The following is a 25587-nucleotide window of genomic DNA, read 5'->3' as shown; positions in this document are numbered from 1 at the left end:
ATTATCCTAGAAAATGTGATTTAAATGTAAATGTTTTAAAAAATCAGTAAGATACCATTTTTGCCCAGACTGTCAAAAATTCATAAAATTGATCTTATCTAGTAATGTGAGGATGTCATAAAAGTGTTACTCTCACATACTATTGCTGGAAATGTAAACAGGTTTAGGCTTCTTAGAAGACAATTTTAAAGTATTCTTCAGTATTTTAAGGTGCATATTCTAAAATAAAGCAATTCTACTTCTAGATAGCCATCCTAGAGAAATTCATACACAGAATAAAGAGGCACATACAAAGAGGTTGGTTGTGACACTCTTTCTAGTTTCTTGGCTATTACAAACTAACTAAAAGCCCATCAATTATGGAACAGTTAGGGAACCATGGTATTTCCAGTATCATGAAACATCACACAGTTAAACATATATCTCTAAGTATGTAAAATGGAAAGTTCTCCCAGACACAAAGTTGAGGGAAAAAAAGCAAGTTGCAAATCAAAACACACTCACTTGTTAATTTTGTTTAGAAAACCCCCATAAAGTACATATTATATACAGATGCATGCATACATACACTAGAAATATAATCAACAGAATACAGTTTGAAAGAACATAAACTAAACTTTTAAAAGTGACTACCTCTGCTAGAAAGCAGTAAGGCTGAGCAGAGGAAGGGGAAGCAAGAAATAACATTAAAGAAAAAATTAACCTATATCGTTAAGAAAATTTTTTCCAATTTGGTATTCAGTTGTGGGTTAAATTATTTGAATCAAATGGTATCAGTGAAAATGTGAGTTTCGAACTTCCAAAAATATTTTCCTCCATAAACACAACAAGAACACTGGCCAAATGATCAGAACCAACTTTTTCAGAATTCTGAAAACTAACTAAAGGCTTCAGTAATCAGGGGGCATTTATTCAAGACAAAAAGCTGAATTTTGGTAAGAACAGCAAGCTTCATGGCATTTTAACTTGGCTTATTCCTATTCTCCCTTTATCAGCTCCACAGCAACCTTGAAAACAGCAATCAGTGAAACAATCACTTTGGAAATCAGAGCTGGGCAGTCACTGGAGAGGGCAAAAAGGGCTGGAGATTCTTCTAAAGCCCCATACCCAGGGAACTGTCATTATTTTATCTGTCTGGTGGCTCCCTGGAAGTCCCCACTTGCAAGGCTGTCTTTATTTGACCTGACATGGAGCTTACCAATGTGAAAGACAAGCCTTTCTCCCAGAAAAGCCTGCTGAAAATAATGAGGCAATTATTTAACATGGCAGCTGCCTAAGGCAGTGGATAACAGCCGAAGCAAACAACAGGCAAACCAAAAAGCTGAAAAGGAAAAATTGAGGAACCTGATGTCCATGGGGGTGGGAGCTATGCACTGAAAAAGAATATTCCTGAGAATCTAGAAGCTATAGGCAAGTCCAGGAAAGACTTGAGAAGGCCCTAAGCTCTCACCTTTGGCTAACATGAGGCTCTGTGTAAGCAGGAAATGAAGGCTGATGTGTAGTTGTAAACTGCTTTGCTGAGTATGAAAGCATGCCCCAGTACATACAGAGAACCTCTTGGCAGAGAGTGGGGGAAATACTGGTTCTAAGTATTTAAGTCCCTGTCTAATCATTAGCAGAACACTAAGCTAACAAAGCACAGACTTTGCTGAGCATATATAACAAGAATAAAGACTAAATAATTAGTTCAATTATACCTCATTAAAAAAAAATTAGTTCATAAATATCCTAAATAAACAACAGCAACAATCCCTGGGGGGAGCATCTAATTTCCAGAGCATCTGTATTATTTAAAATGTTCAGTTAGCAACAACATTTATGAGGCAAGTAGAAAGATTAACTATGGCTCAAAAACAGGAAAAACAGCAGTTAATGGAAACTGTTCCTGAGGAAGCTCAAACATCATACTTACTAAACAAAGATTTCAAATTAGTTACTTTAAATATATTCAAAGAACTAAAGGACACCATATATAAAGAACTAACATAAAGTAAGAGATATCCTACTAATTACAGAATATTAATAAGGAGATAGAAACTGTGAGAAAGAACCAAAGATAAATTCTGAGGTCGAAAGTACAATAACTGAAATAAAAATTCACTAGAGGGGCTCAACAGCGGATTTCAGCAGGTGGAAGAAAGGACCAGCAAACCTAAAGATAGATCAACAGAGATTATACAGTCTGTGAAAGAGAAAGAAAAACAATGAATATAATGAGAGCCCCAGAGACCTGTGGGACACCACCAGGAGTGCCAAGATAGGCATAACAGCAGTTCCAGAAAGCAAGGACAGGACAGAAAGGACAGAAGAATATTTGAAGAAATAATTGCCAAAAAACTTCTCAAACATTTACTCACATATTCTAGAAGCTCAACAGCTCCAATTAGGAAAAACTCAAAGAGAGCCACACCAAGATATACCACATTCAAACTGTGGGAAGCCATAGACAAAAGGAGAAATTCAAAAGCAGAGTTCATGTACAGGGGAACTCTCAAAAAGATTAACAGCTAATTTCTTATAAGAAACCATGGAGCGCATAAGGCAGTGGGATGACATATTCCAAGTGCTAAAAGGAAAAAAACCCTGTCAATCAAGAATTTCTAAATCTTGAAAAACTATCCTTCAAAAATGAAGGAGAAATTAAAACATTTCCAAATAAACAAAAACAGAGAATTCATTGCTCGTAAACCTGTCCCACAGAAATACCAAAGGGGAGTCCTTAAGGCTGAAATGGAAAGACACTACACAGTAACTCAAATCTACACAAAGAAATAAAACCATGGGTAAAATAACTACATAGGAAGAAATAAGGCAATATAAATGTACTTTTTGTTTGTAGTTTTTTTCCTGCTTGATTTAAAAGACAAACACATAAAACAATAATTATAAATCTGCTAATGGTCACATAATGTATAAACATGTAATTTGTGTGATAAAGCAGGACAAAAGCAGGGATAGAGACATACAGAAAAGCTTTTGGGTACTATTGAAATTAAGTTGCTATCAATCTGAACTGCATTGTTATAAAGATGGCATTTGTAATTCCCAGGGAAAGCCACTAAGCACGTAACTCAGAAACAGGCAGTAAAAGAAATAACAAGGCAATTAAAATGGTGTACTAGAAAATACTTAATACAAAGGAAGTGAACAATGGAGGAGTAGAGGCACAAAAAAGGCACAAGACGTCTAGAAAACAGCAAAACTGCAGACTCAAATTGTATCTTATCATAAAATGGATTAAACTCTACAGTTAAAAGGCAGGGATTGATAGGATGAAAAAAATGACATGATACAATTATATGCTGTCTATAAAAGATTCTTTGATTCAAAGACACAAAAAGGTGGAAAGTAAAAGGATGGAAAAAGATACGCCATGTAAAAGTAATCAAAAAAGAACTGGAGTGGCTGTATTAGTTAACAAAAAATAAAAACAGACTTTAAAACAAACACTGTTACTAGAAAGGACATTTTATAATAATGAAAGGGTAACAGGTTAAGAAGACATTGTATTAAGTATAAACATAGATACCTGTATACATCTAACAAAAGAGACCCAGAACACATGAAGCAAAACTGACCAAACTCAAGGGAAAAAGACAACTCATCAAGTTAGATACTTCAATATCACATGTTGAATAATGGAGAAAACAACCAGACTAAAAAGTCCACATGGAAATTAAGACTTGAACAACATCATTTAGCAACTAAACCTAACAGACACCTACAGAGCACAACACTCAAAAGCAGAAGGATATCATGCTTCTCAAATACACATGGAATATTCTCCAGTGAAGAGCACATATTAGGCCATAAAACAAGTCTCAATACAATTAAAAGGATTTAAATCATCTCAAGTATGATCTCCAACCATAATACAATGAGACGAGAAATCAATTGTAAAAGGAAATTTGGGGAATTTACAAGTATTTGGATATTAAACAACACAATCCTAAAGAACCAACTGGTCAAAGAAGAAATTATAAGGAAAATTTTATTTTGAAGATTACACAGTCATTAAGGGGTCAAGCTGGGACTCTCAGTCTCTGTGATTTCAAATCTACCTACTAAATTACTATGCAGCCATATATCATAAGGCTTATGAAGCATCATTAAGATTATTTAGAATATACTTTTCTCAATGGTAAAATGGCATATGAAAATTGTATATTACAACCTTAAAAGTAGATACGCTGCTAAGGGGATCGTGGTAAAATTAAAATAGATATATTGGGGAGGTAGGAATGTGATATTTTTACTTTTACTCATCATAGCATTATTTGTATAAATAATAAGGATCACAAAAACGTTTGAATTAGTTAACTAATTACAGAACTAGCCAGGGAAATTTAAAATAAAAATAAAACCACTGTAGAACTAAGAACTATAAAACCAGAGCTCCAGATAACAAATTAGGAAGTGAAAACTTCTTAGGGGAAAGTATGTAGAGTTGAGCTTCAAGAAGTTATTTAAAAAGTTAGTTAAATGAATGTGAGGAGAAAAGGAGATCCAACTTTAAACTTGTACAGCCCTTTGAATGTTTCAATATGGCATATTACCTAAATTATTTAAGTGAGAAAACTGAGGTCTAGTTAAATTATGTATGGAAGTTTCATGGCTGGTAAATGGCAGAGTGCAAATTAGTATCTAATGCTCATGATCTAGCATAATGATGTTCAATTCTTTCAAGAATAAGAATGTTAAAAACTTTTCATTAAGAATTTCATATTTATACCAGAACAGGTAAATCCATAGGAACAAAAAAATTGATTAGTGGTTGTCAGGGGCTGAGAAAGGGAAGAGGATAGGGAAGTGACTGCTTACTGGGTACTGGGCCTCCATTCTGGGCAATGAGAGGTTCTAGAACTACACAACGGTGGTAGATGCACAACACTGAATATACTGAGTATCAATGAATTATACACTTTCAAATGGTTAAAGTTGTGCTGAAAAAGCATTTGACAAAATTCAACATGCAATCATGATAAAGACTCTCAACAAAATGGGTATAGAGGGAACATACCTCAACATAATAAAGGCCATATGTGACAAACCCACAGCTAACATCATACTGAGTTGGTGAAAAGCTGAAAGTTTTTCCTTTAAGATTGGGAACAAGACAAGGATGTCCACTCTCACCACTTTAATTCAGCATAGTACTGGAGGTCCTAGCCATGGCAATCAGACAACACAAAGAAATAAAAAGGCATCCAGATCAACAAGGAAGGAACAAGTTAAACTGTCACTGTTTACAGATGACATGATCTTGGACATAAAAAACCCTGAGGAATCCACTCCGAAACTACTAGAATTAATAATCTGAATTTAGCAAAGTTGCAGGATACAAAATTAATATACAGAAATCTGTTGCATTCCTATATACTAACAATGAACTAGCAGAAAGTTCATTAATCAGGAAAACAATTCCATTTACAACTGCTTCAAAAAGAATAAAATACCTAGGAATAAACCTAACCAAGGAGGTGAAAGACTTATACTCTGAAAGCTACAGGACACTCATGAGAGAAATTAAAGACACAAATAAATGGAAATCTACCCCATACTCATAGATAGGAAGAATTAATATTGTCAAAAGGGTCATCCTGCCCAAAGCAATTTACAGATTAAATGCAATCTCTATCAAAATACCAACAGCATTTTTAAATGAACTAGAGCAAATAATCCTAAAGATCATATGGAACCACAAAAGACCCCAAATAGCCAAAGCAATCTTGAGAAAGAAGAACAAAGCTGGGGGTATTTATTATGTTTACTGACTTCAAGTGCTACTACAAACTATAGTAATCAAAACTCAAGAACAGACCCACAAATCAATAGAATAGCAAGTCCAGATATGAGCCCACACATATATGGCCAATTAATATATTATAAAGGAGCCCTGAATATACAATTGGGTAAAGACAGTCTCTTCAATAAGTGGTGTTGGGAAAACTGGACAACTACATGCAAGAGAATGAGACTAGATTACCATCTGACCCCAAACACAAAACTAAACTAAAAATGGATTAAAGACCTAAATTTAAGACATGAAACCATAAAACTCTTAGAGGGAAACAAGCAAAAATTTCTTGAACAGAAGCATGAGCAATTTTTTTTCTGGACACGTCTCCCAGGGCAAGGGAAACAAAATAAAAAATGAACAAGTGGGACTATATCAAACTAAAAGCTTCTGTACAGCAAAGAACACCATCAACAACAACAAAACTACCATCACCATCCCACACAGTATGGAGAATATATTTGTGAATGATTTATCTAATAAGGGGTTAATATCCAAAATATATAAAGAACTCATATGTTCCTCAATATCCCAAAAAACAAACAATCCTAACAAAAAATGGGCAGAGGACCTGAACATTTTTCCAAAGAAGAAATACAGAGGGCCAACAGGCACATGAAAAGATGCTCCACATCACTTACTGGGGAAATACAAATCAAAACCACAATGACATATCACCTCACATAAGTTAGGATGGCCAACATCCAAAAGACAAGAAATAACAAGTGTTGGTAAGGACGTGGAGAAAAGGGAGCCCTCTTACACTGCTGGTGGGAATGTAAATTGGCATGGCCACTCTGGAAAGCTGTAGGCCGGTTCTTCAAAACACTAAAAATAGAAATACCATTTGTTCCAGTAACTCCACTTCTAGGAATTTACCAGAAGAAAACAAATTCCCGGATTCAAAAAGACATATGCACTCCTATGTTTATCACCACATTATTTACAATAGCCAAGATATGGAAGCAACCAAAGTGTTCATCAATAGATGAATGGATAAAGAAGAAATGGTACCTTTACATGATGGATTATTAAGCCATAAAAGAGAAAGAAATCCTTTCATTTGAGACAACATGGATGGACCTAGAGGGTAGTATGCTAAGTGAAATAAGCCAGGTGGAGAAAGACAAATACCATAGGATTTCACTTATTTGTGGAATCTAAAAACAAAACAAAATAAAATGAACAAAACAGCAGTAGAGTCAGAGGCACTGAGAAGTGACTGGTAGTTACTGTGGGGGAGGGGTTGAGGTGGGTGGGTAAGGGGGTAAGGGGCATTAAAAATCTCAATCATAATATAAGTTGGTCAGGTAGATGGAAATTCAGCATAGAGAATATAGTCAATGGTTCTGTAACATCTTTCAGATGTTAATAGATAGTAAATACACTAGTGGGGGTGAGGATTTAATAATGGGTAACTGTTGAAACCACTGTACTGTATACTTGAAACCAATATAAAATTGTATATCAACTATACTTCAATAAAAAAATGGATTTGTAGAAACTTTTAATATTTTACATCTAAGCCCTTTGTTTTATATTTTACAATTTTTTTTCTCCTTTCTTTGTTGTCTTTTAATTTGTGATCATTTACCCTGTACAGAGGCATTGAATTGTTACCAAGACATTTTAATAATCTTTTTCTTTACGGGTTCCTATATTTGATGCATGTTTAGGATGGTCTTTATGTTCCAAGATTATGTTCTTTTATTGCAAAAATAAATAAATGGTTAGAACGATAAATTGTGCATTATGTTTACTGCAATATAAAAGTTTTACAGATATAACAACAGGTATACAACTTCAATAGTGATAACAGACATACAATTAAAGATTAATATTTTAGTACTACCTTTAATCACTTTTATGAATTATGGCAGCAACATACATTTAAAACAGTATTTATAAATATGCAAAAAATTGTTAGTCTATAATGTCTAAAGCACAACCTGATTTCTTTACATGGTAAGTCCCCAAGGAGTTCACGACTCTCAAGTTGGGAGTCACTACTCTATATTCCTCCTTAAACAAACATGACAGAAAAACTCTTCCTGATGCTTAAGGGATTTCCAGAAGTGGTCCTTCAATGAGGTATACAGATGCTATCCAACCTTAGAGATTCCAGAAGACCAAAGCATTAGAATTTATTTTCTTTACGGAAATACTGTAATGCATTTTAGCTTATCCTTCTCCTTAATATTAATTTGCCACTTAACATATTTTATAAATTTCTTGAGACCCCCTCCAAGATAGATTTTAAGCAGTTTCTATGAGGATAAATATAAAACTAACATTTAACAAATGTTTACTAAACCTGTGGCATTGTATAAGAAACAAAGAAATTTGAATGATCCCTGCCCAAAAGGAACCTGAAATAGTTAATCATATAATTCATGAAATGTAAATACTATCAGTGATTTCAATGACAGCTTAAGACATGAAAAGGAGTACAGAGCCACACATATTATTTGCCATATGAACAGGAAGATTAAACTGCTTCAGGGTTTCAGAGAAGAGAGCAATTATCCCAGTCTATGGTGGTATGAAAAGGCTATATCCAAGAACTGGATTTTGAATGGGTTGCATCTTAAAGAGCAAGCAAGATTTGGGGAGGTGAGGCAAAAACAAGAGAGGATTCGAATATCCTTCATTAAGCTTCATTTAATTCACTAACTGCCTGCTGAATGCTCTTTAGGTGATAGGTACCACAAATCAACAAGATGAGGCTTTCTTTGTGATCCTTGGTCAAATTTCCCTTCATAGTCCTGAAACTCCTCAAAACATATCATACTATACAATTATTTCCCACTCATAATGGGAAACAAATGGGAATGATAAATCTGTGATGACTGTTGTTTTAAAATGTATCATACCGTAATCTGAATGCACCTTTCTCAAAAGATAAATTGCACATATTATAATAAACCCAATGTATCATCTCACAAGCTTCTTGTAAGAAATCTTTCCAGAATTATGCTTACTTACTATTTAACATTGCCACTAAAAAAGAGTCAGGGATCGGCCCACTATGCATAAGTAATAAAGTGTGCATAAAGAATAAAGGCAAGACTAGTTTTTAATTTTGCCCATCACTTCTGCACATAACAGTGTAAAAAGGGTCAGAGGTCTCTCTCCTTTGAAGCAATAGTATGCTTAATGGGAAAAATCATTTGTGTGCAATGATGTGTGTCCAAAAGCTGGGTGAAGATGGGGTGGAGGTTAGATAAAATTTTATTTCACAATTTTGATCCCATCTTCCAAGGGCTCATCTGATTGGAGGATGAGTACCTGATGTGAGCTAGGTAAATCTAAATATTCCACATCTGGCCAAAAGTTCTACCCGGCCGGCTATTCTGAGGAATTTTTTTTGAGCTAGAAGTAGGAAATAAAGTCAATCCTTTTCTGGTGACAGAAGCTGTGAGGGGTGAAATTTGGCAGATATAAAGAAGCCATAATTCTTGCCCTGTACAGAAAACTGAAAAGTTCATGCAGAAAAAGCAAATATTTCTGAATAGTTTTAGTGTAAAGCTACAAAATACAAAAATTTAATATTTTTAACAGTTCAAATATGTATCAAATACTTACCAGAAAGAAAAAAAATGTGTTAGTTTTAATTTTACTAACCTTATTTGTTCTTGGGTTTAACATAAGTGGCTTGCCCTTCTCTTTTGTGTGCAGATAACGACATACCAGTGTACAGGGAGTGGCAGCTATTCTTAACCGGGACAACATCTTTTCTTTCACCTGGGATAAACAAAAGCACTGATGAGACACATATTACACTACTGTATGTACATCAGGTATCAGTTTTCTAAAGCAGATTTAGAAAGCTCAACTTTCCAAACATGAAAAGGCTTTTTCAAAATACATTTATGCTTCTACAGGCTGTAATGAGCAAATAAGGTAAGGTTGTAAGAGTAGCAATAAGATGGAGGCCAAGACTTTTCCTGACAACACTCCTGAGTCCTTGGATAATAATCACTGCTACTCTTTATGTATTACTAACTCTAGTGTGCTAAACATTTACCTTTTTTCTATTCACACAAGTGTGCCAAGGTATGTATCTCCTACTTATGAAAGAAATTGAGAGGTTAAGAAACAAAGTGACATCTAGGCTTCTTAGGGGGGAGCTTAGGAAAAGATGGAGTAGGAAGGCAAGGTGGAAACCTCCTCCTACACACAAACCAAGGTACCAGCTACAGAAAATACAACTAACCCTGAAAACAACCTCAAGACTGCAGAACAGACCATCTACACCTGGTGAAGATGAGAAGACCACACAGAGAAGGGTAAAGTGGCAGAACTGTGATCGAGCAGGACCCAAGCCCTTCCCCAGTCCATAAGCAGAAGGAAGAGAAATGGAGTGGGGAGGGGATAAGCACTCAGGAATCCTGCACACCTGGCCCTGGATCTGCTCTGGGAACATGAATCCACATTGTACTGGGCTTTGGTGATTAACAGGGCTGGACACCACAGAGAGCTGGAGTACTTGGAGAGGCTCAGACTCCTGTCACTTGTGGAGGACAGGCACTTGTTGGTCCTGCTGAGACTCAACACAGAGGTGGCAGTTTGAACAATTTACCAGCAATGGGAAGAGTGTTAGAGGAGTGGTTGGAGGGAGGAGAAAGGGCAGATGGATGATGCTTCCTCAGCCCTCCCTCAGACCAAGTGGTCAGGTGCTTGCAGGAGTCAGGCCCAAATATTCCATCCCCTTTGCTGATGGCTCAGCCCCAAGGTGTTTCCCTGCACAGGCTGCCCACCTGCTCACTTTGCCCAGTAGTGGTAAGACTTTGCTGCCTGGTAGGAAGAGGGAGGCCTTCCCAGTTTTCCTGGCCCTCTCTCAGCCCAACTGCAAAGGTGCCGGCAGGGGCCAGTTCCAAAAGCTCCTTCTTCCTCACTGGGGGCTCAGCCCTGCCGCCATTGCTGCCCTGCAGGCAGATGGAAGCCCTGCCCACAACATTCATTGCAGAACCTCCACAGCGCTCACAAGGGGCACAGAGGGAGCTGTCAGCCACTGTTGACTGACCAGTCACTGCCCACCAAGAGCAACTGCAGCTCCACTGCAAAGGAGAACCAGACACTGGTGAGCAAGGTCTTTAGCTTCTGGGCAATACAGGACACCCACTTCATGAAGCCATTACATTCTAGACCAGGAAGCATTGTGGATCTAACACAAAGGAAGAAACACAGAAACACAACAAAATGAGGAGGCAGAGAAATATGTTCCAAACAGAACAGGATAAGACATCAGAAAGAGGGCTAAATGAAACAGAGATCACCAATCTTCTTGAAAAAGATTCCAACGCAACAAACATATCCTCAGACATGCAGAAAAGAATTGATGATCTCAGTGAGAACTTCAACGAAGAGTCAGAAAATTTGAAAACGAGCCACTCAGAGCTGAAGAATATATTAACTCAAATGAAAAATGCAAGAGAATGAATAATAGATTGCTGCAAATAGAGGACACAATCAATGAGATGGAATTAGAGAAGAGGACAACAATGAAGTTAAGGAATCAAGAGAAACAATAATCTCTAAAAATGAGGGGGTGCTAAAAGAGCTGTGTGACAATTCCAATCAAAACAATATTCACATAATAGGTGTACCAGAAGGAGAAGAGAGAGAAAAATAAGTAGAAAAAGTCTCTTTGAAGAAATAATTGCTGAAAACTTCCCTAGGTTGGGTAAGGAAATAGACAGCCACTTCCTGGAAGCACAGACAGTCCCTAACAAAAGGAACCCCAGGAAGATAATGCCAAGACATATAGTAATTAAAATAGCAAATATTAAAGATAGAGAGAGAATACTGAAAGCAGCAAGAATGAGGAAGACAGTTACCTATAAAGGAAACCACATAAGGCTATCAGCAGATTTATTAGCAGAAACTTAGAGGCCAGAAGGGAGTGGCATGAAATATTTAATGTATTGAAACAGAAGACCTTTCAACCAAGAATTCTCTACCCAGCAAGGTTATCACTCAGAATTGAAGGAGAGATTAAAAGTTTCCCAGATAAAGTTAAAAGAATTCACAACCATTAGACTAATTCCACAGGGTATGCTGAAGGGACTTTTGAAGAGCGAAATGTTCTTAAGCCTAAATATTTTTCATCAGTGAAAATAAACTCACAGAAACGGTAGGAGACCAATGACTAAGTATAGATTTTAAAAAAGAAAAAAAAAAAAAACCCAAAGAAGTAAAATCAACTATTCACAAAATCAGTCAAGGGATACACAAAAAATGCAGATTATGATATCTAATAAGTGTGGAGGAGGAAGAAAAACTTTAAAGAGGTACTTCTAGAGTGTGTTCAAAATGGAGTGATCATCAACTTTGATATAGACTATCACACTTAGGAAACTAAGAACCTTATGGTAACCACAAACCTGAAGCTATAATAGAGATACAAAAAATTCAAAAAAAGATATCCAATAAAAACACTAAAGAAAACTATCAGATAACAAGTGAAGAATATAAGAGAGGAAAAAAGGAACAGAGAGGAACTATAAAAACAACCAGAAAACAATGAACAAAATGGAAATAAGTACATACCTATCAATGACTACCTTAAATGTAAATAGACTGAATGCACCAATCAAAACACATAGGGTAGCAAAAATAAAGGCACAAGATCAATGTATATGCTGCCTACAAGAGACTCATTTCAGACCTGGGCCATATACAGGCTGAAAATGGAGGGATGGAAAAAGATATTTCATACAAATAATAGGGAGAGAAAAGCAGGAATAGCAGTACTTATATCAGACAAAACAGACTTCAGAAGAAAGAAAGTAACAAGAGACAAAGAAGGACATTACATAATGATAAAGGGATCAGTCCAACAAGAGAATACAATTATACATATCCATGCACCCAACATAGGAGTACCTAAATATGTATAACAAACACTAACAGAACTAAAGGGAGAAATAGATTGCAATTCAATCATATTAAGGGACTTTAACACCCTACTTACATCAATGGACAGGTCAACCTGACAGAAAATAAGGAAACAGAGGCACTGAAAAACACACTAGATCAGATGTACTTAACAGTTGTATATGGAACATTCCATCCAAAAGCATCATGATACATATTTTTCTCAAGTACACATGGATCATTCTCCAGAAGAGATCACATATTAGGGCACAAAAAGAGCCTTAATAAATTTAAAAAGATTAAAATTTTATCAGGCATCTCAGTTCACAATGGTATGAAACTAAAACTACACAAAAAATCCACAAATACATGGAGGCTAAATAACATGCTTCTAAATAATCAATGGATCAAAGAAGAAATCAAGCAATAAATGAAGAAAAATGAAAAAAAAAATACAACAGTTCAAAATATGTGCGATGCTGCAAAAGCGGTTCTAAGAGGGAAGTACATAGCAATACAGGCTTACCTCAAGAAAAAAGAACAAGCCCACATAAAGAGTCTAAACTCACAACTAAAGAAACAAGAAAAAAAAGAACAAATGAAACCCAGTTAGTATAAGGAGGGACATAAGAAAGATCAGAGAAGAAATCAATAAAATAGAGAATAAAATAGAAAAAAAATCAATGAGAACAAAAGCTGGTTCTTTGAGAAGACAAACAAAATACACAAACCCCCAGCCAGACTTATCAAGAAAAAGAGAGAGGACAGTCAGAAATGAAAAAAGAATAATCACAATGAATACAACAAAAATACAGAGTTGTTAGAGAATTCTATGAAATATTATATGCCAAAAAACTGTAACATAGAAGAAATGGACAAATTCCTAAAAAAGTACAACATTCCAAGAACCTGGAGGAACAGAAAATCTGAGTAGTCCAATTACCAGTAACAAAATTGAACTGGCAATCAAAAAAACTCCCAACAAACAAAATACCAGAACCAGATGGCTTCACAGCTCAATTCTACCAAACATTTAAAAAAGAATTAATGCCAATTATTTTTAACATATTCCAAAATGTAGATGAGGGAATACTTTCAAACTCATTCTATGAGGCCAGAATCACAATACCAAAACCAAAGACACTACAAAAAAAGAAAATTACAAACCAAGATGCCTGATGAACATATATATACAAGAATCCTCAACAAAATATTAGCAAACCAAATTAAAAAATTCACAGAAAGGATCATCCATCACGACCAAGTGGGATTTATTCAAGGGATGTGAGGATGGTACAGTATCTATAAATCAATCAGTGTGACCACATTAACAAAAAAGTGGATAAAAACTATATGATCTCAATAGATGCTGAAAAAGCATTTGAAAAAATTCAACATGCATTCATGACAAAAACTCTCAACAAAATGGGTACAGAGGAACATACCTCAATGTAACAAAGGCCATGTATTACAAACCTACAGCTAATATCATACTCAGTAGCAAAAAGCTGAAAGCTTTTCCTCTAAGATCAGCAACAAGGATAAGGATATCCACTCTCACCACTTTTATTCAACATAGTACTGGAGGTCCTAGCCATGGCAATCATAAAACTACAAAGAGATAAAAGGCATCCAAATTGATAAGAAAGAAGTAAACTGTCACTATTTGCAAATAACATGATACTATGTTATATACAGAAAACCCTAAAGACCCCACCAAAAAACTATTAGAATAACGGGATTCAGCAAAGTTGAAGGATACAAAATTAATACACAGAAATCTGTTGGATTCCTATATACTAACAAGAAACTGTAAGAGAAAAATTTTTAAATATTCCATTTACAATTGCATCAAAATGAATAAATACCCAAGAATAAACCTCACTAAGGAGGTGAAAAACCTGTACTGTGGAAACTATAAGACACTAACAAGAGAAATGAAAGAAGACAGAAATACATGGAAATCCATCCCATGCTCATGGATAGGAAGAACATTGTCAAAATGGCCATCCTACCCAAAGCAATTTATAGATTCAATGCAGTCCTATCAAAATACCAACACCATTCCTCAATGAATTGGAATAAATAGTTTTAAAATTCATATGGGACCACAAAAGACCCCAAATAGCCAAAGCAAACTTGAGAAAGAAGAACAAAGCTGGGGGTATTATGCTCAGTGACTTCAAGCTCTACTACAAAACTACAGTAATCAAAACAGTATGGTACTGGTACAAGAACAGACCCATAGATCAATGGAACGTAATAAAAAGCCCACATATAAACCCAAACATGTATGGTCAATTTATATATGATAAAGGAACCCTAAATATACAATGGAGAAAAGACAGTCTCTTTAATAAACAGTGTTGAGAAAACTGGACAACTACATGTAAGAGAATGAGACTGGATTACCATCTAACCCCAAACACAAAAGTAAACTCAAATGGATTAAAGACCTAAATATAAGACATGAAACCATAAAACTCTTAGAGGAAAACAGGCAAAAATTTCTTGAACAGAAGCATGAGAAGTTTTTTCCTGGACATATATCCCAGGGCAAGGGAAACGAAATAAAAAATGAGCAAATGGAACTACATCAAACTAAAAGCTTCTGTACAGCAAAGAACATCCTCATCAACAACAAAACTACCATCAAGATCCCACACAGTATGGGAGAATATATTTGTGAATGATTTATCCAGTAAGGGGTTAACATCCAAAATATATAAAGAACTCACCCAAAAAACAAACAATTCTATCAAAAAATAGGTGGAGGAACTGAACATTTTTCCAAAGAAGAAATTCAGATGGCCAACAGGTACAAGATGCTCCACATCACTAGTCATCAGGAAAATGCAAATTAAAACCTCAATGAGATACCACCTTACATCAGTTAGAATGGTCAACATCCAAAAGACAAGAAATAACAAGTGTTCGCAAGGATGTGGAGGAAAGGGAGCCCTCCTAACTACTGGTGGGAATGTAAATTGGCATGGCCACTCTGGAAAGCTGTAGGCAGGTTCCTCAAAACACGAAAAATAGAAATACCATATGACCCAGTACCTCCATTTCTAGGAATTTACTAGAAGAAGACAAAGTCACTGATTTGAAAAGATATATGCACCCCGTTTATTGCCACATTATTTACAATAGCCAAGATATGGAAGTAACCAAAGTGTCTATCAGTAGATGGGTGGCTAAAGATGTGGTACTTACAGGGAATGGAATATTATTCAGTCATAAAAAAGAAAAATCTTTCCCTTTGAGACAATATGGATGGACTTAGAGGGTAGTATGCTAAGTGAAAAAAGCCTGGTGGATTAAGACAAATACTATATGATTTCATTTACTTGTGGTATCTAAAAACAAAACAAAATTAACAAAAAGCAGTAGATTCAGAGACACTGAGTAGTGACTGGTAGTTACGATGGGGGAGGGTTATGGTAGGTGGGTGGAGAGTAGGAAGTGGTAAAATCGTGAGAGAATACCACAAAATAACTGATCGTTTTTTTCTTCAAAAATGTTAATGTCACAAAAGACAAACACTAAGTGACTACTGCCAGTTAAAGAAAACTAAATATGTATGACAACTAAATGCACAATCTGATCCCCCAAAATGCTATGAAGGGTATTACTGGGACAACTGGCCAAACTGGAAGATACAATGTAGCTTACATAAAAGTATTATTTAATTAAAAATTTTCTAAATTTGATAATTATATGTAAGAAATATTCTTGTTCTGAAAATACACAGTGAAGTATTAAGGGGCCAAGAGGTATGATATATGTAACTAAGCCTTTCAAATTGTTTCAAAATAAAATTTAAAGAGACAGAAAATCAAACAGTTACACTGATCATATGTTTGTGTGGTCTTTCAGGAGTGACAGCTTTATCTATCACAATTACAACTTTGGTATAAGATTGGTATTGCAGTATACTGGTGAAGTAGGCAAATCTAAAATAGTATGGAATACCATTTATTTCATTTAAAATCAAGGACAATCTGATAATACTTGTGTTATAATAAATATATATGGTTTTTGTCCCCAGTTTATGGCACAGAGCTCCTAAAAATCCTGGGAATTTCCTGAGCAATAGGAGTTATCTTCTGTCATTCATAAGGAGCCCCTTTCAAGTATTCCTGAGTTTGTGCTAAGGTAACTTAGGCTAGGGCCACTACCTAGCCTCGGGATGGTGCTGGTCACCAGAACACCCAGTGATTAAAGAGTAGGAATTTTAGGCCTCACTCTAGGACCTCTGGGAAGGGGTGCAGACAGGGAGACAGCAGGCTGGAGATCAAGGTCTGTAAAAACTCTTGAACAAAGAGATCTGATGAGCTTTCAGGTTGTTGAACACATCTAGGTGCTGAGGGGTAGCAAGCTCTGAGATGGCAAGGAAGCTCCATGCCCTCCTCCAACCCATACCTAGTTAGGTGCATTTCTCCATTTCTTCCACCGTCTGTTCCTGAATTGCATCCTTTTATAGTGAATGAGCAACCCATGCAAGTGTTTACCAGAGTTCTTTGAGCCATTATAGTGAATTACTGAACCTGAGAAAGTGGGTATGGGAAGCCCAAACTTACAGTGTTGGTCAGAAGTACAGGTCACCACCTGGGACTTGTGATTGGCATCTGATATGGGGGCAGTCTTTTGAGATGGAGCCCTTAACCTGTGGGATCTTAAACTATCTCCACATAGATTGTCAGAATCAATTTAATTGTAGCACATCCAGTTAGTGTCTTCTGAGAATTGGAGAATTGCCGGGTGTTGGGGAAAAATACCCTACATGTGGTGTCCATGAGAATCGAGTCTGTAAGTAGGAAGAAAGAGTTTTTCCTTTCAGTAGTTAACTTACTAAGATAACCATTCAAATATGTGAAATCCTCTATTTCAGCTCCTGGTTAAAATTCTGCTTCTATCAAATACCGAATTTAGTCTGTATAATATGGATAACACTACCTGTCCAATCTTCCTTACAGATAATTGTGATGATCAAATGAGAATAGGTGCAAAAAAGCATTATAATTAAACTTAGAGAGTAAATGTTACATCAAATTATTATTCTACTATGTGATAAAGAATAAAATAAAATGTAAGGGTAATTTTTAGTGTCTTTAAAACATAGGTATATCAAATTATTAGTCTATTAAGTGATAAGGAATAAAATAAAATGTAAGAATAATTTTTATAGCATCTTTAAAACAAATAGGTATAAGTAACAAAAATAACTCAAGGGAAAAAAACAATGTCTGTCAAAATGAGAACCAAGGACCAAGAGACAGACAAACTGACAGGTAAGTTTCATGCAGGCAAGAGGCAACAAAGTAAAATGGTAAAAACTCACACCTAACTCTTTATATTATAAGATATTATAGAAAGAGAACTATAAAAGTAAGTGAAAAACAGGAAATAAAAAGTGGGGCTTCTAATTTTTAATAAATCTGTAAAATCAAGCTGCTTACTTGAGGGTTTCTTAGATATTGAGATGTGATGGTTTCTTGCCTGGTGCGTCATTCATATGCCTTGCCCTGGGAGGCAGTGGAACTTACTCTCTGGACTGGGACTGAAACTGCTAGGCCACTGGCTGCTAGAGACTACTTTCCCTGGCCCCCTTCTTGGGCGCAGAAAGGAGGTCAATGCACTGGAGACTGAGTTAGAGAGAGGACATGACTTGGTGGCAATGAGCACAAGCCCTGCGGTCAGATGGACTTGAGTTTGAATCTGGGCCCAGCTAATTACCTGTTTGGAATCAGTTGTGTCACCCAGGCATTCCCAAATGGTCTCTGAATTGGTGTTAGTCTGCGGCACATTTTACACTGATCTGTGACCAAATGAGAAAAACTAGGACAATGTAATATAGTTTTTCATAATACTAAATTTATTGTCTTTGTTTTCATGTTGTCATTATGATCTTCCTAACTTTTTGGTGGCAAAATGTCCTTTCTTTTATGAAAGGATAGGGATGGGAGATTGCTGTAGTTTTTAAAGAGGTCCTTAAACTTGAGAGATTGTGGTCTTTTGTCTGATCCCAACTACCCTCCAACCCACACACTTTTTTTACACTTGCTCATCAAGTTCAAAAGTCTGGGAACAACTGACTTAGAAGTGTCACTTCTCCTTTCAATATGGAGCAGAAACTTTATTTTGCAGTTGTGTGTGGTAAAAGTGACACACATATATAAAGTATCAACTCCTTTCATCATAGTAGAGAACTTGACTACTTGACCTGAAGGTTTATTCAATAAAATCCATAACCAAGCAGTCTAGCAGAATGGTCAAAGGCAAGCTCTGAAATCACCCACTGGATTTAAACCCTGGGTTTGCCATTACTAGGGCTGTGATCTTGAATAAGTCAGAGTAAGTGACAATATCCTGAGTGAGAGCTGCAGTCTTCTCTCATCACTCAAATGGAGATGATAAACAGGACTATTTATTATGAGGATAATCATGGCAGCACTTCTTTAAACTATTGCAAATTAAACGTCTAGGACAAGAATGAGAATTTGGGTGCATACAGATCCAAGCAACATCAAATGCCATCCTAAACAATATCTAAAGAATCAATGTGTTTTTCATTACTTTTGAAAGTTGTATATATTGATCAGAGGTATAATATTCAGCCATATAATCAAAATGACTTTCAAATAAAATAGTTAACTTTTAATAAAAGTTACCTTCCTATAAAATCAAATATAGAGTAGTTTTTATATTTAATATGAATTTTGTCCTCTAACATTGATCCTTAGTAAACAACTATAGGTTTTAGTGTTATTTCTGTTTTGAAATGTGGCTGTTAAAGTTGTCTGAAATTCACCAACAAAAATTAGAATTTATTTGAGTTTAACTTAATATAAAATGTAGTTCAGAATAGTTTTCTTTTATATGAAATCAAATACAAGTTATGCATGAACAGCATTATAGGAGTTAATATGCCAAAGAAATTCTCAAATGATAAATGAGTTTTTCCTTTATGAATTTTTAAATGTGATTTTGTAACAAATACATTAAAAGACAAAAACATTATATATAAATACATTCTAAGGGTGAAGCCTGTAAGCAGTTCTTTACCAGGAATAACTACTGAGAAAGAGTAGGTTTTAGTTTTCAAGAAAATGAAGAAATTCTACAAAAGCATAGCCCAACATTTCCTATTAGTGTATGATAAAAGATTTTACCAGCATTTCTGGCCTCTATGCATAACCTGTAATTAAATTTTTATAAATGCCAAAAGAGAGTCAAAAAGAGATTACCAATCAGTGCTCAAAGTTGATTATTTAAAGGACCAAAACTAGAAGAATTAAACTGTTTCTTCTGTACTTTTGCAAACCATGTAACACAGCAACATGTAACAACTATAGTATTTACACAATAGATTATTCACATTTAGATTATATAGAGAATAGTATACCCTTCGTATAATTACTATAACTAGTGTGTGTGTGCTCATATGTGTGTGTATATATATATACACAAACACATATGAATATATATATGGGCGTGGTGTGTGTGAATGTTTCTTCTCTTCCAGAATTCTTGGTAACTAAACATCAAAACTTACGAGTGCAACACTGCCATCGGCCTAACAGCATGAGCAATGCTGAAGGAGCATACACGGTTAAGAGGGGACTGGAAGTTATGAATTAAATTGCCTGAATTTGAATCTGGGCTTTGCTGCTTAAAACCTATGATCTTGGGCAAGTTACTTAATCTTTCTAAACCTTAGTTCATTTTGTAAACTGGATTTAATAACACTACCAACCTCAAAGCATTATTTTGATAATTCATGTAAAGAACAGTGCTCAACCCACAATTAACAATTAATAGATGCTTCTACTGTTTTAATCAATTGCAACACTAAAATAATGCTATTAATTGCTTTGCTTATAAGTAACTGTCACAAGCATTAGGAAGGTAAAGGAAACAGATATAACACGGTTTGTGAGGAAGCGCTTATGTTGAGATTTTTTGTTTTTACTTGGCTTCTCAAAAAGGCGACCTAAGTTTTTTAGGAGTATCTCTGGAACCAAGGAAGTCAAATGCAGAGATGGTTATCATCAGCGTCGAAGAAACACCTGCCAATCACTTTCCAAAGATGCCATTTCACTAAAGGACAGAACCGTTCCAATCTTACAACACACACACACACACACACACACGTTCATCCTGCCGAAGGAGATCACTCTCACACACACACACACACGTTCATCCTGCCGAAGATCACTCACACACACACACACACACGTTCATCCTGCCGAAGATCACTCTCACACACACACACACGTTCATCCTGCCGAAGATCACTCACACACACACACACGTTCATCCTGCCGAAGGAGATCACTCACACACACACACACGTTCATCCTGCCGAAGGAGATCACTCTCACACACACACACACGTTCATCCTGCCAAAGATCTCATACACACACACGTTCATCCTGCCGAAGATCACACACACACACACACACACACACACACACACACACACACACACACACACACACACACACACACACACACACACACACACACACACACACACACACACACACACACACACACACACAAGTTCATCCCTGCCGAAGGATGATGAAGGGATTTCGAGCCACAAAATCGATCTCGGAAGAGAGAGGAGAGATGCTGGTCTTCTAGAGGCCACAAGACCCCACTCTGGGGCGGAAGTAGGGAGCTCTGGAAGCAGCTAGTCGAGAAACCGGAAAGTCGCGCCCCTAAACCTTCGGCGCGGGAAGAACCGCGGGCAGTCAGGATGGGGTCGCCGTGACCTGACCGCTGGCCCCGCTAACCCGCGAGCCGCTTCCCTTCACCCCGCCTCCCCGCCATCCGTCAGAAGGGGACGCGGCGGGTCCGCGCCCGGCTCCCCAGGCGCACGGGAGGAGGCTGGAGCCCGCTCCCCCGCGGGAGCACTCCCTCCAGGCCGCCGCAGCCGCGCGGAAGCTTGCCTTAACCGACGTCGCACCCGCGACAGGTGGTGCTGCTGGCGGAGAGGCTGCGGCCCTGTCGCCCACCGGAGCGATGCTCGGCTCGGGACCGTCCAGTCCTCCCCTTCCGCGAGCTCCCCGGGGCCGGCGCCAGCTGAGGCTCGGACAGGCGAGAGGGGGCGAACCCCGGGGGAGGCCGCCAGTAAAGCTGCAGGGAGGGGAGAGGAGGGGAGAGGAAGCCGGAGGGGCGCGGGCGCGGCTGGGAGGAGATTGACGGGCGCATCGGCCAATGCGCAGGCACTAAGTCGGCTGGGGGGCGGGGCCCACCTCGAGGCATTGCCGCCCGTTTTCCCGTTCCTAACCAGTAGAGCCCGCCACTCTCCAGTTCCTGGAGGTTGTGATTTTTGAGGCCGAGGGATGTGAGAGGGCCTGTAGCAGGAGTCCGCGGACACGGGAGATGCCCGTTGTCCCACGAAAGGAGCCTGGGTGGCTTATCACCGACCTCGCATCCCGTGTGCTGGCGTGGTGGTAGCCCGTGGTGGTAGACCGTGACGGTAGCGCGTTCGCGCGAGAAGCGCCTCTGCGCAGGCGCGGGAGGCTCCAGGGAAGGTCGGCGGGTACCAGCTACTGAGCCGGAGGAGGCGAGAGGAAGGGTGGGAGTTTGGGTGCATCCAGTGTGGCTGGGAGAGGATGGAGGAGAAATTTAGAGCTGGATTAGGAGAATGGAGAAGCAGAAGAAGGAGGACCCAGGAAAGGCGAGGAACTTGAGGAACGCTTTGTGTTTCTGAGCTATTTTTGGATCTCAAGGACTCGCCCTTCTGAATCTCTGCCACTCTCCATGGCTGTTGGCACAGTTAATGGCCCGCAGGAAATTTACTAATGATCCCTACGGTCACAGTCACCATAAATAGATCTTAAGTGTTCTCTCTCAGAAAGGCAGTGGAATGTTAAATTGTTATCTTGGAAGCATCAGGGACCGTAATTTAAAACATCTAAACCCACCACAGTTATGATATTGGGGCATATGTCTTAACCCTTTTGTCAGAAAATGTTATTACCAAAATTGTTTACTGTAATCGAGTTTGTGTAAAGTATGGTAATGAGTATTTTTAAATAAAGATGTAAAGGATAAAGAAGCAAGGCTGAAGGAATACGAAAATTGATAGTGATGGAAATGTAAGAGAGAAAATTGAGGGGAAGTAGAGTAAAGTGAATTATCCCCTTCTAAACTCTTGGACAATCATGTGAAATCTGGACTTACCATGCCACTCTGAGCATGAAAGTGTGGGGCATGTTTGGAAACACTTTAGTTTGATGAAAAATGATAGGGTATGGCTGCAACAGTAAGCACCACAGTAAAAGAGGGCCTATAAATACGCATAACCTAAAATGACCCTGCTTGCCAGAAATTGTCCAAATGCAGCAAGTCGAATGAGGGAAACTTCAAAAACCAACAAATGTCATTATAAGTGCTTTATTAATAGAGGTAAAATTACCTCAATTTGTCTTACATTAGAGTAATCCGAGGTTGAATGGTTGTAGAGAGCTATCAAGGATGGGACTATTTTGGTTAATGGAAAGTGGATTGCATAAAAAGAATGTAAAGTATATTCACTTTAAAAATAGTGATCACGTGGAAAAAATGTTTTGGATATTTTTTGGTTAATCGTTTAATTATTTACATTAATTTTTAATTATATATTAGGTTAAATATTTAATATATTCTTAGAATTAATTTCCTCTCTTTTTACTTTTTTAAAGTTGCTGCTAGGAAATTTTAAGCGATAATATATAGCTCCCATTTGTGGCTTGCTTTATAAATCACTTGGACAGTGCTGGTCTAGGAGGACTTTGTTAGAGTCATGTATGTGAAAACTGCTGGGTAGAGCTTCTGGAAGGACTTTTTAAAACAGTATACTCAGTTGGCATGTGCCTTTGGTTATTTTGCTGCTTCACACTTTTTGCCAGTAATGTTTGGAGGCATGGCACCCATCATTGGACTATAAGATTATAAGCAAGAGGATAAAATCCTACATTTAAGGGTACTGGCAAGATAGAAGAAACTGGGTCCCTCATAGTATTATTGAGCCATGTTCAGCCTTGGTCCCTACCCCCATATTTCTTGTTTTGTGAAGTAAGCCTCTGTTGGTATAAATCAACTCAAATAGAGTTTTCTGTTGTTGGGGCTAAAAAGAATTTCTAACAGTTACTATTAAATGCACATAAATCTTGTTGCCTGTCATAGTATCTTAATATCTACTTCTTCCTGTGGAATAGCTCATAACTCCTATTAGGTCAAATTGAGGCTTAGTAATCTGTGTTTTGACAAACCCTCTAGGTGATTTGGATACACACTCAAGTTTAAGAACCACTGTCTGATGCCACACATTGATCAAGCAATCTTCAGAATGTAATTTATTTTTGTGTGTAAAATTTCCTACTGAGAAAAGCTAATTGGGGAACAAGAATGAAAAAGACATAATAGTTGCCTTCAAGGAGTCTACATTATAATACAGAGACTAAGCATTTAATCATATCATTTAAAAACTGTGTTTTACTCAGTTTATTTCAGGTGAAGTGACATGATCATGATATTTTGGGTTTGCTTTAAATTACTCTAGAAAAAACAGATAGCCAAAATAAGACTGGCAAAATGTTACTATTTGTTAAAGCTGGGTGATGTCTTCAAGGGAGTTTACTGTACTATATTCTCTACTTCTGGGTATAATTGAACATCTCATTATAAACAGTTTTTAACGGCAATGTATGAAGAATAAGCTCAAAGCATTGTAGTAGTTCAAAAAAAGCAAACACTCCCTAAACTCACATTATTTAGAAAGCTTTGTGGAGGGTATGACCTGACAGCAAGCTTTAACCTAAGAAGAAAAGTTCCTTAAGTAATGTATTATCTACAAGTCCACAAACTCTTATCTGTAATTCCAAATCCAAAAGCTTTTTTGTTTGTTTGTTTGTTTGTAATCTGGTGGTACCAGAATTTAATTGGTGACAAATAAGAATTTGTCACAGTTACCTGTAGCCTTTATTTCTCCAGCACAATGTAAATATTTGTATTTACTTTGCATACTATTATATTACATGTTCTTCAGTAATTGTGAATGTTCTTTTGAGGCACTGCCCCAGATTCCTCTGATGGTAGTGTATAGCATACATGATATACTTCTTGGACTGTTTTCCCAAATCCAGAAGTTTCTAAGTTCTGAAGTCCAATTGGCTCCAAGAGCTTCATCCATTTGTATGATCCAAAAGTACAATCTTTATGATACAAGAACTTAGGGAAAGACTATGTATAGTTCTTAATTTCAATTATGCTGAGAATAAGCAGATGATTAAATACTGCTTAATATAATGTTAGCCAATTTTATTGTAAATGAAAAAGAAATGTTATGACATTTTATTTGGTGCATGGAAATGACTGGATGAGTTATAAGAACTTAAGTTTTAAGGAGAAATATTTGCTGGCAGAAGTCAGTAAAGTGGTTAGCTTTGGTGAGGGGTTGGCTGAAAAGACACAAGAGAACATTCTATAACTCAGTCTGGATGATGCCTATACAGGTATGAACATATATAAAACCAGCAAGCTTGAGTGAGGTAATTTACACACCTCCAGCATGAATTTTATATCCACCCCAATCAGTATATAAAATAAACCATTTGTATTGTGCACTGCTGTTTCTTTTGGGATAAATGCCCCATGAACTCTTGTGGATCCAGAGCCTTTCTTACAGGCTTCTTCCCCAGCGTCCTCCACTGGACTCTCTCAGGAAAAGAAGTGACCATTCTTGGCTGCCCAGAATGTAGCTTACCAGGCCTTGTAGATCTGAAAATGGCCATATGCACAGTGTTTGCATACAAACAGTGCCAAGCCTGGAAGGAAGACACAAGTCCTTCCTGGAAGGGTGGATTACAATGCAGGGGATCAAGTAAAACAAGGGACTAAGGCCCAGATCAAC

The 25587-nt window shown here is 37.2% G+C and overlaps 1 protein-coding gene across 3 annotated transcripts in view; it reads right to left on the bottom strand.

Annotated features, from left to right (window-relative positions):
- Positions 1-22078, bottom strand: part of ME2 (malic enzyme 2) — a 58048-nt gene extending 35970 nt beyond the window's left edge. Inside the window, exons 1-2 of one of the 3 annotated variants that reach the window (XM_073213077.1) lie at positions 21944-22078; positions 9422-9541 (exon numbers count right to left, since the gene is read on the bottom strand). In XM_073213077.1, the coding sequence (XP_073069178.1) occupies positions 9422-9529 (108 nt within the window). In that variant the 5' untranslated portion in view covers positions 9530-9541; positions 21944-22078. Of the gene's footprint in view, positions 1-9421; positions 9542-21637; positions 21801-21943 lie in introns of those variants that run through there. The other 2 variants (XM_037016578.2, XM_037016586.2) reach the window with 2 other exon arrangements.
- Between the last annotated feature and the right edge of the window lie 3509 nt (positions 22079-25587).

Source organism: Manis javanica, chromosome 9, assembly GCF_040802235.1.
Source record: "Manis javanica isolate MJ-LG chromosome 9, MJ_LKY, whole genome shotgun sequence".
NCBI classification, from domain to species: Eukaryota; Metazoa; Chordata; class Mammalia; order Pholidota; family Manidae; genus Manis; species Manis javanica.
Note: the sequence above shows the minus strand (reverse complement) of the source record. Positions and strands in the feature narration are given on the sequence as shown.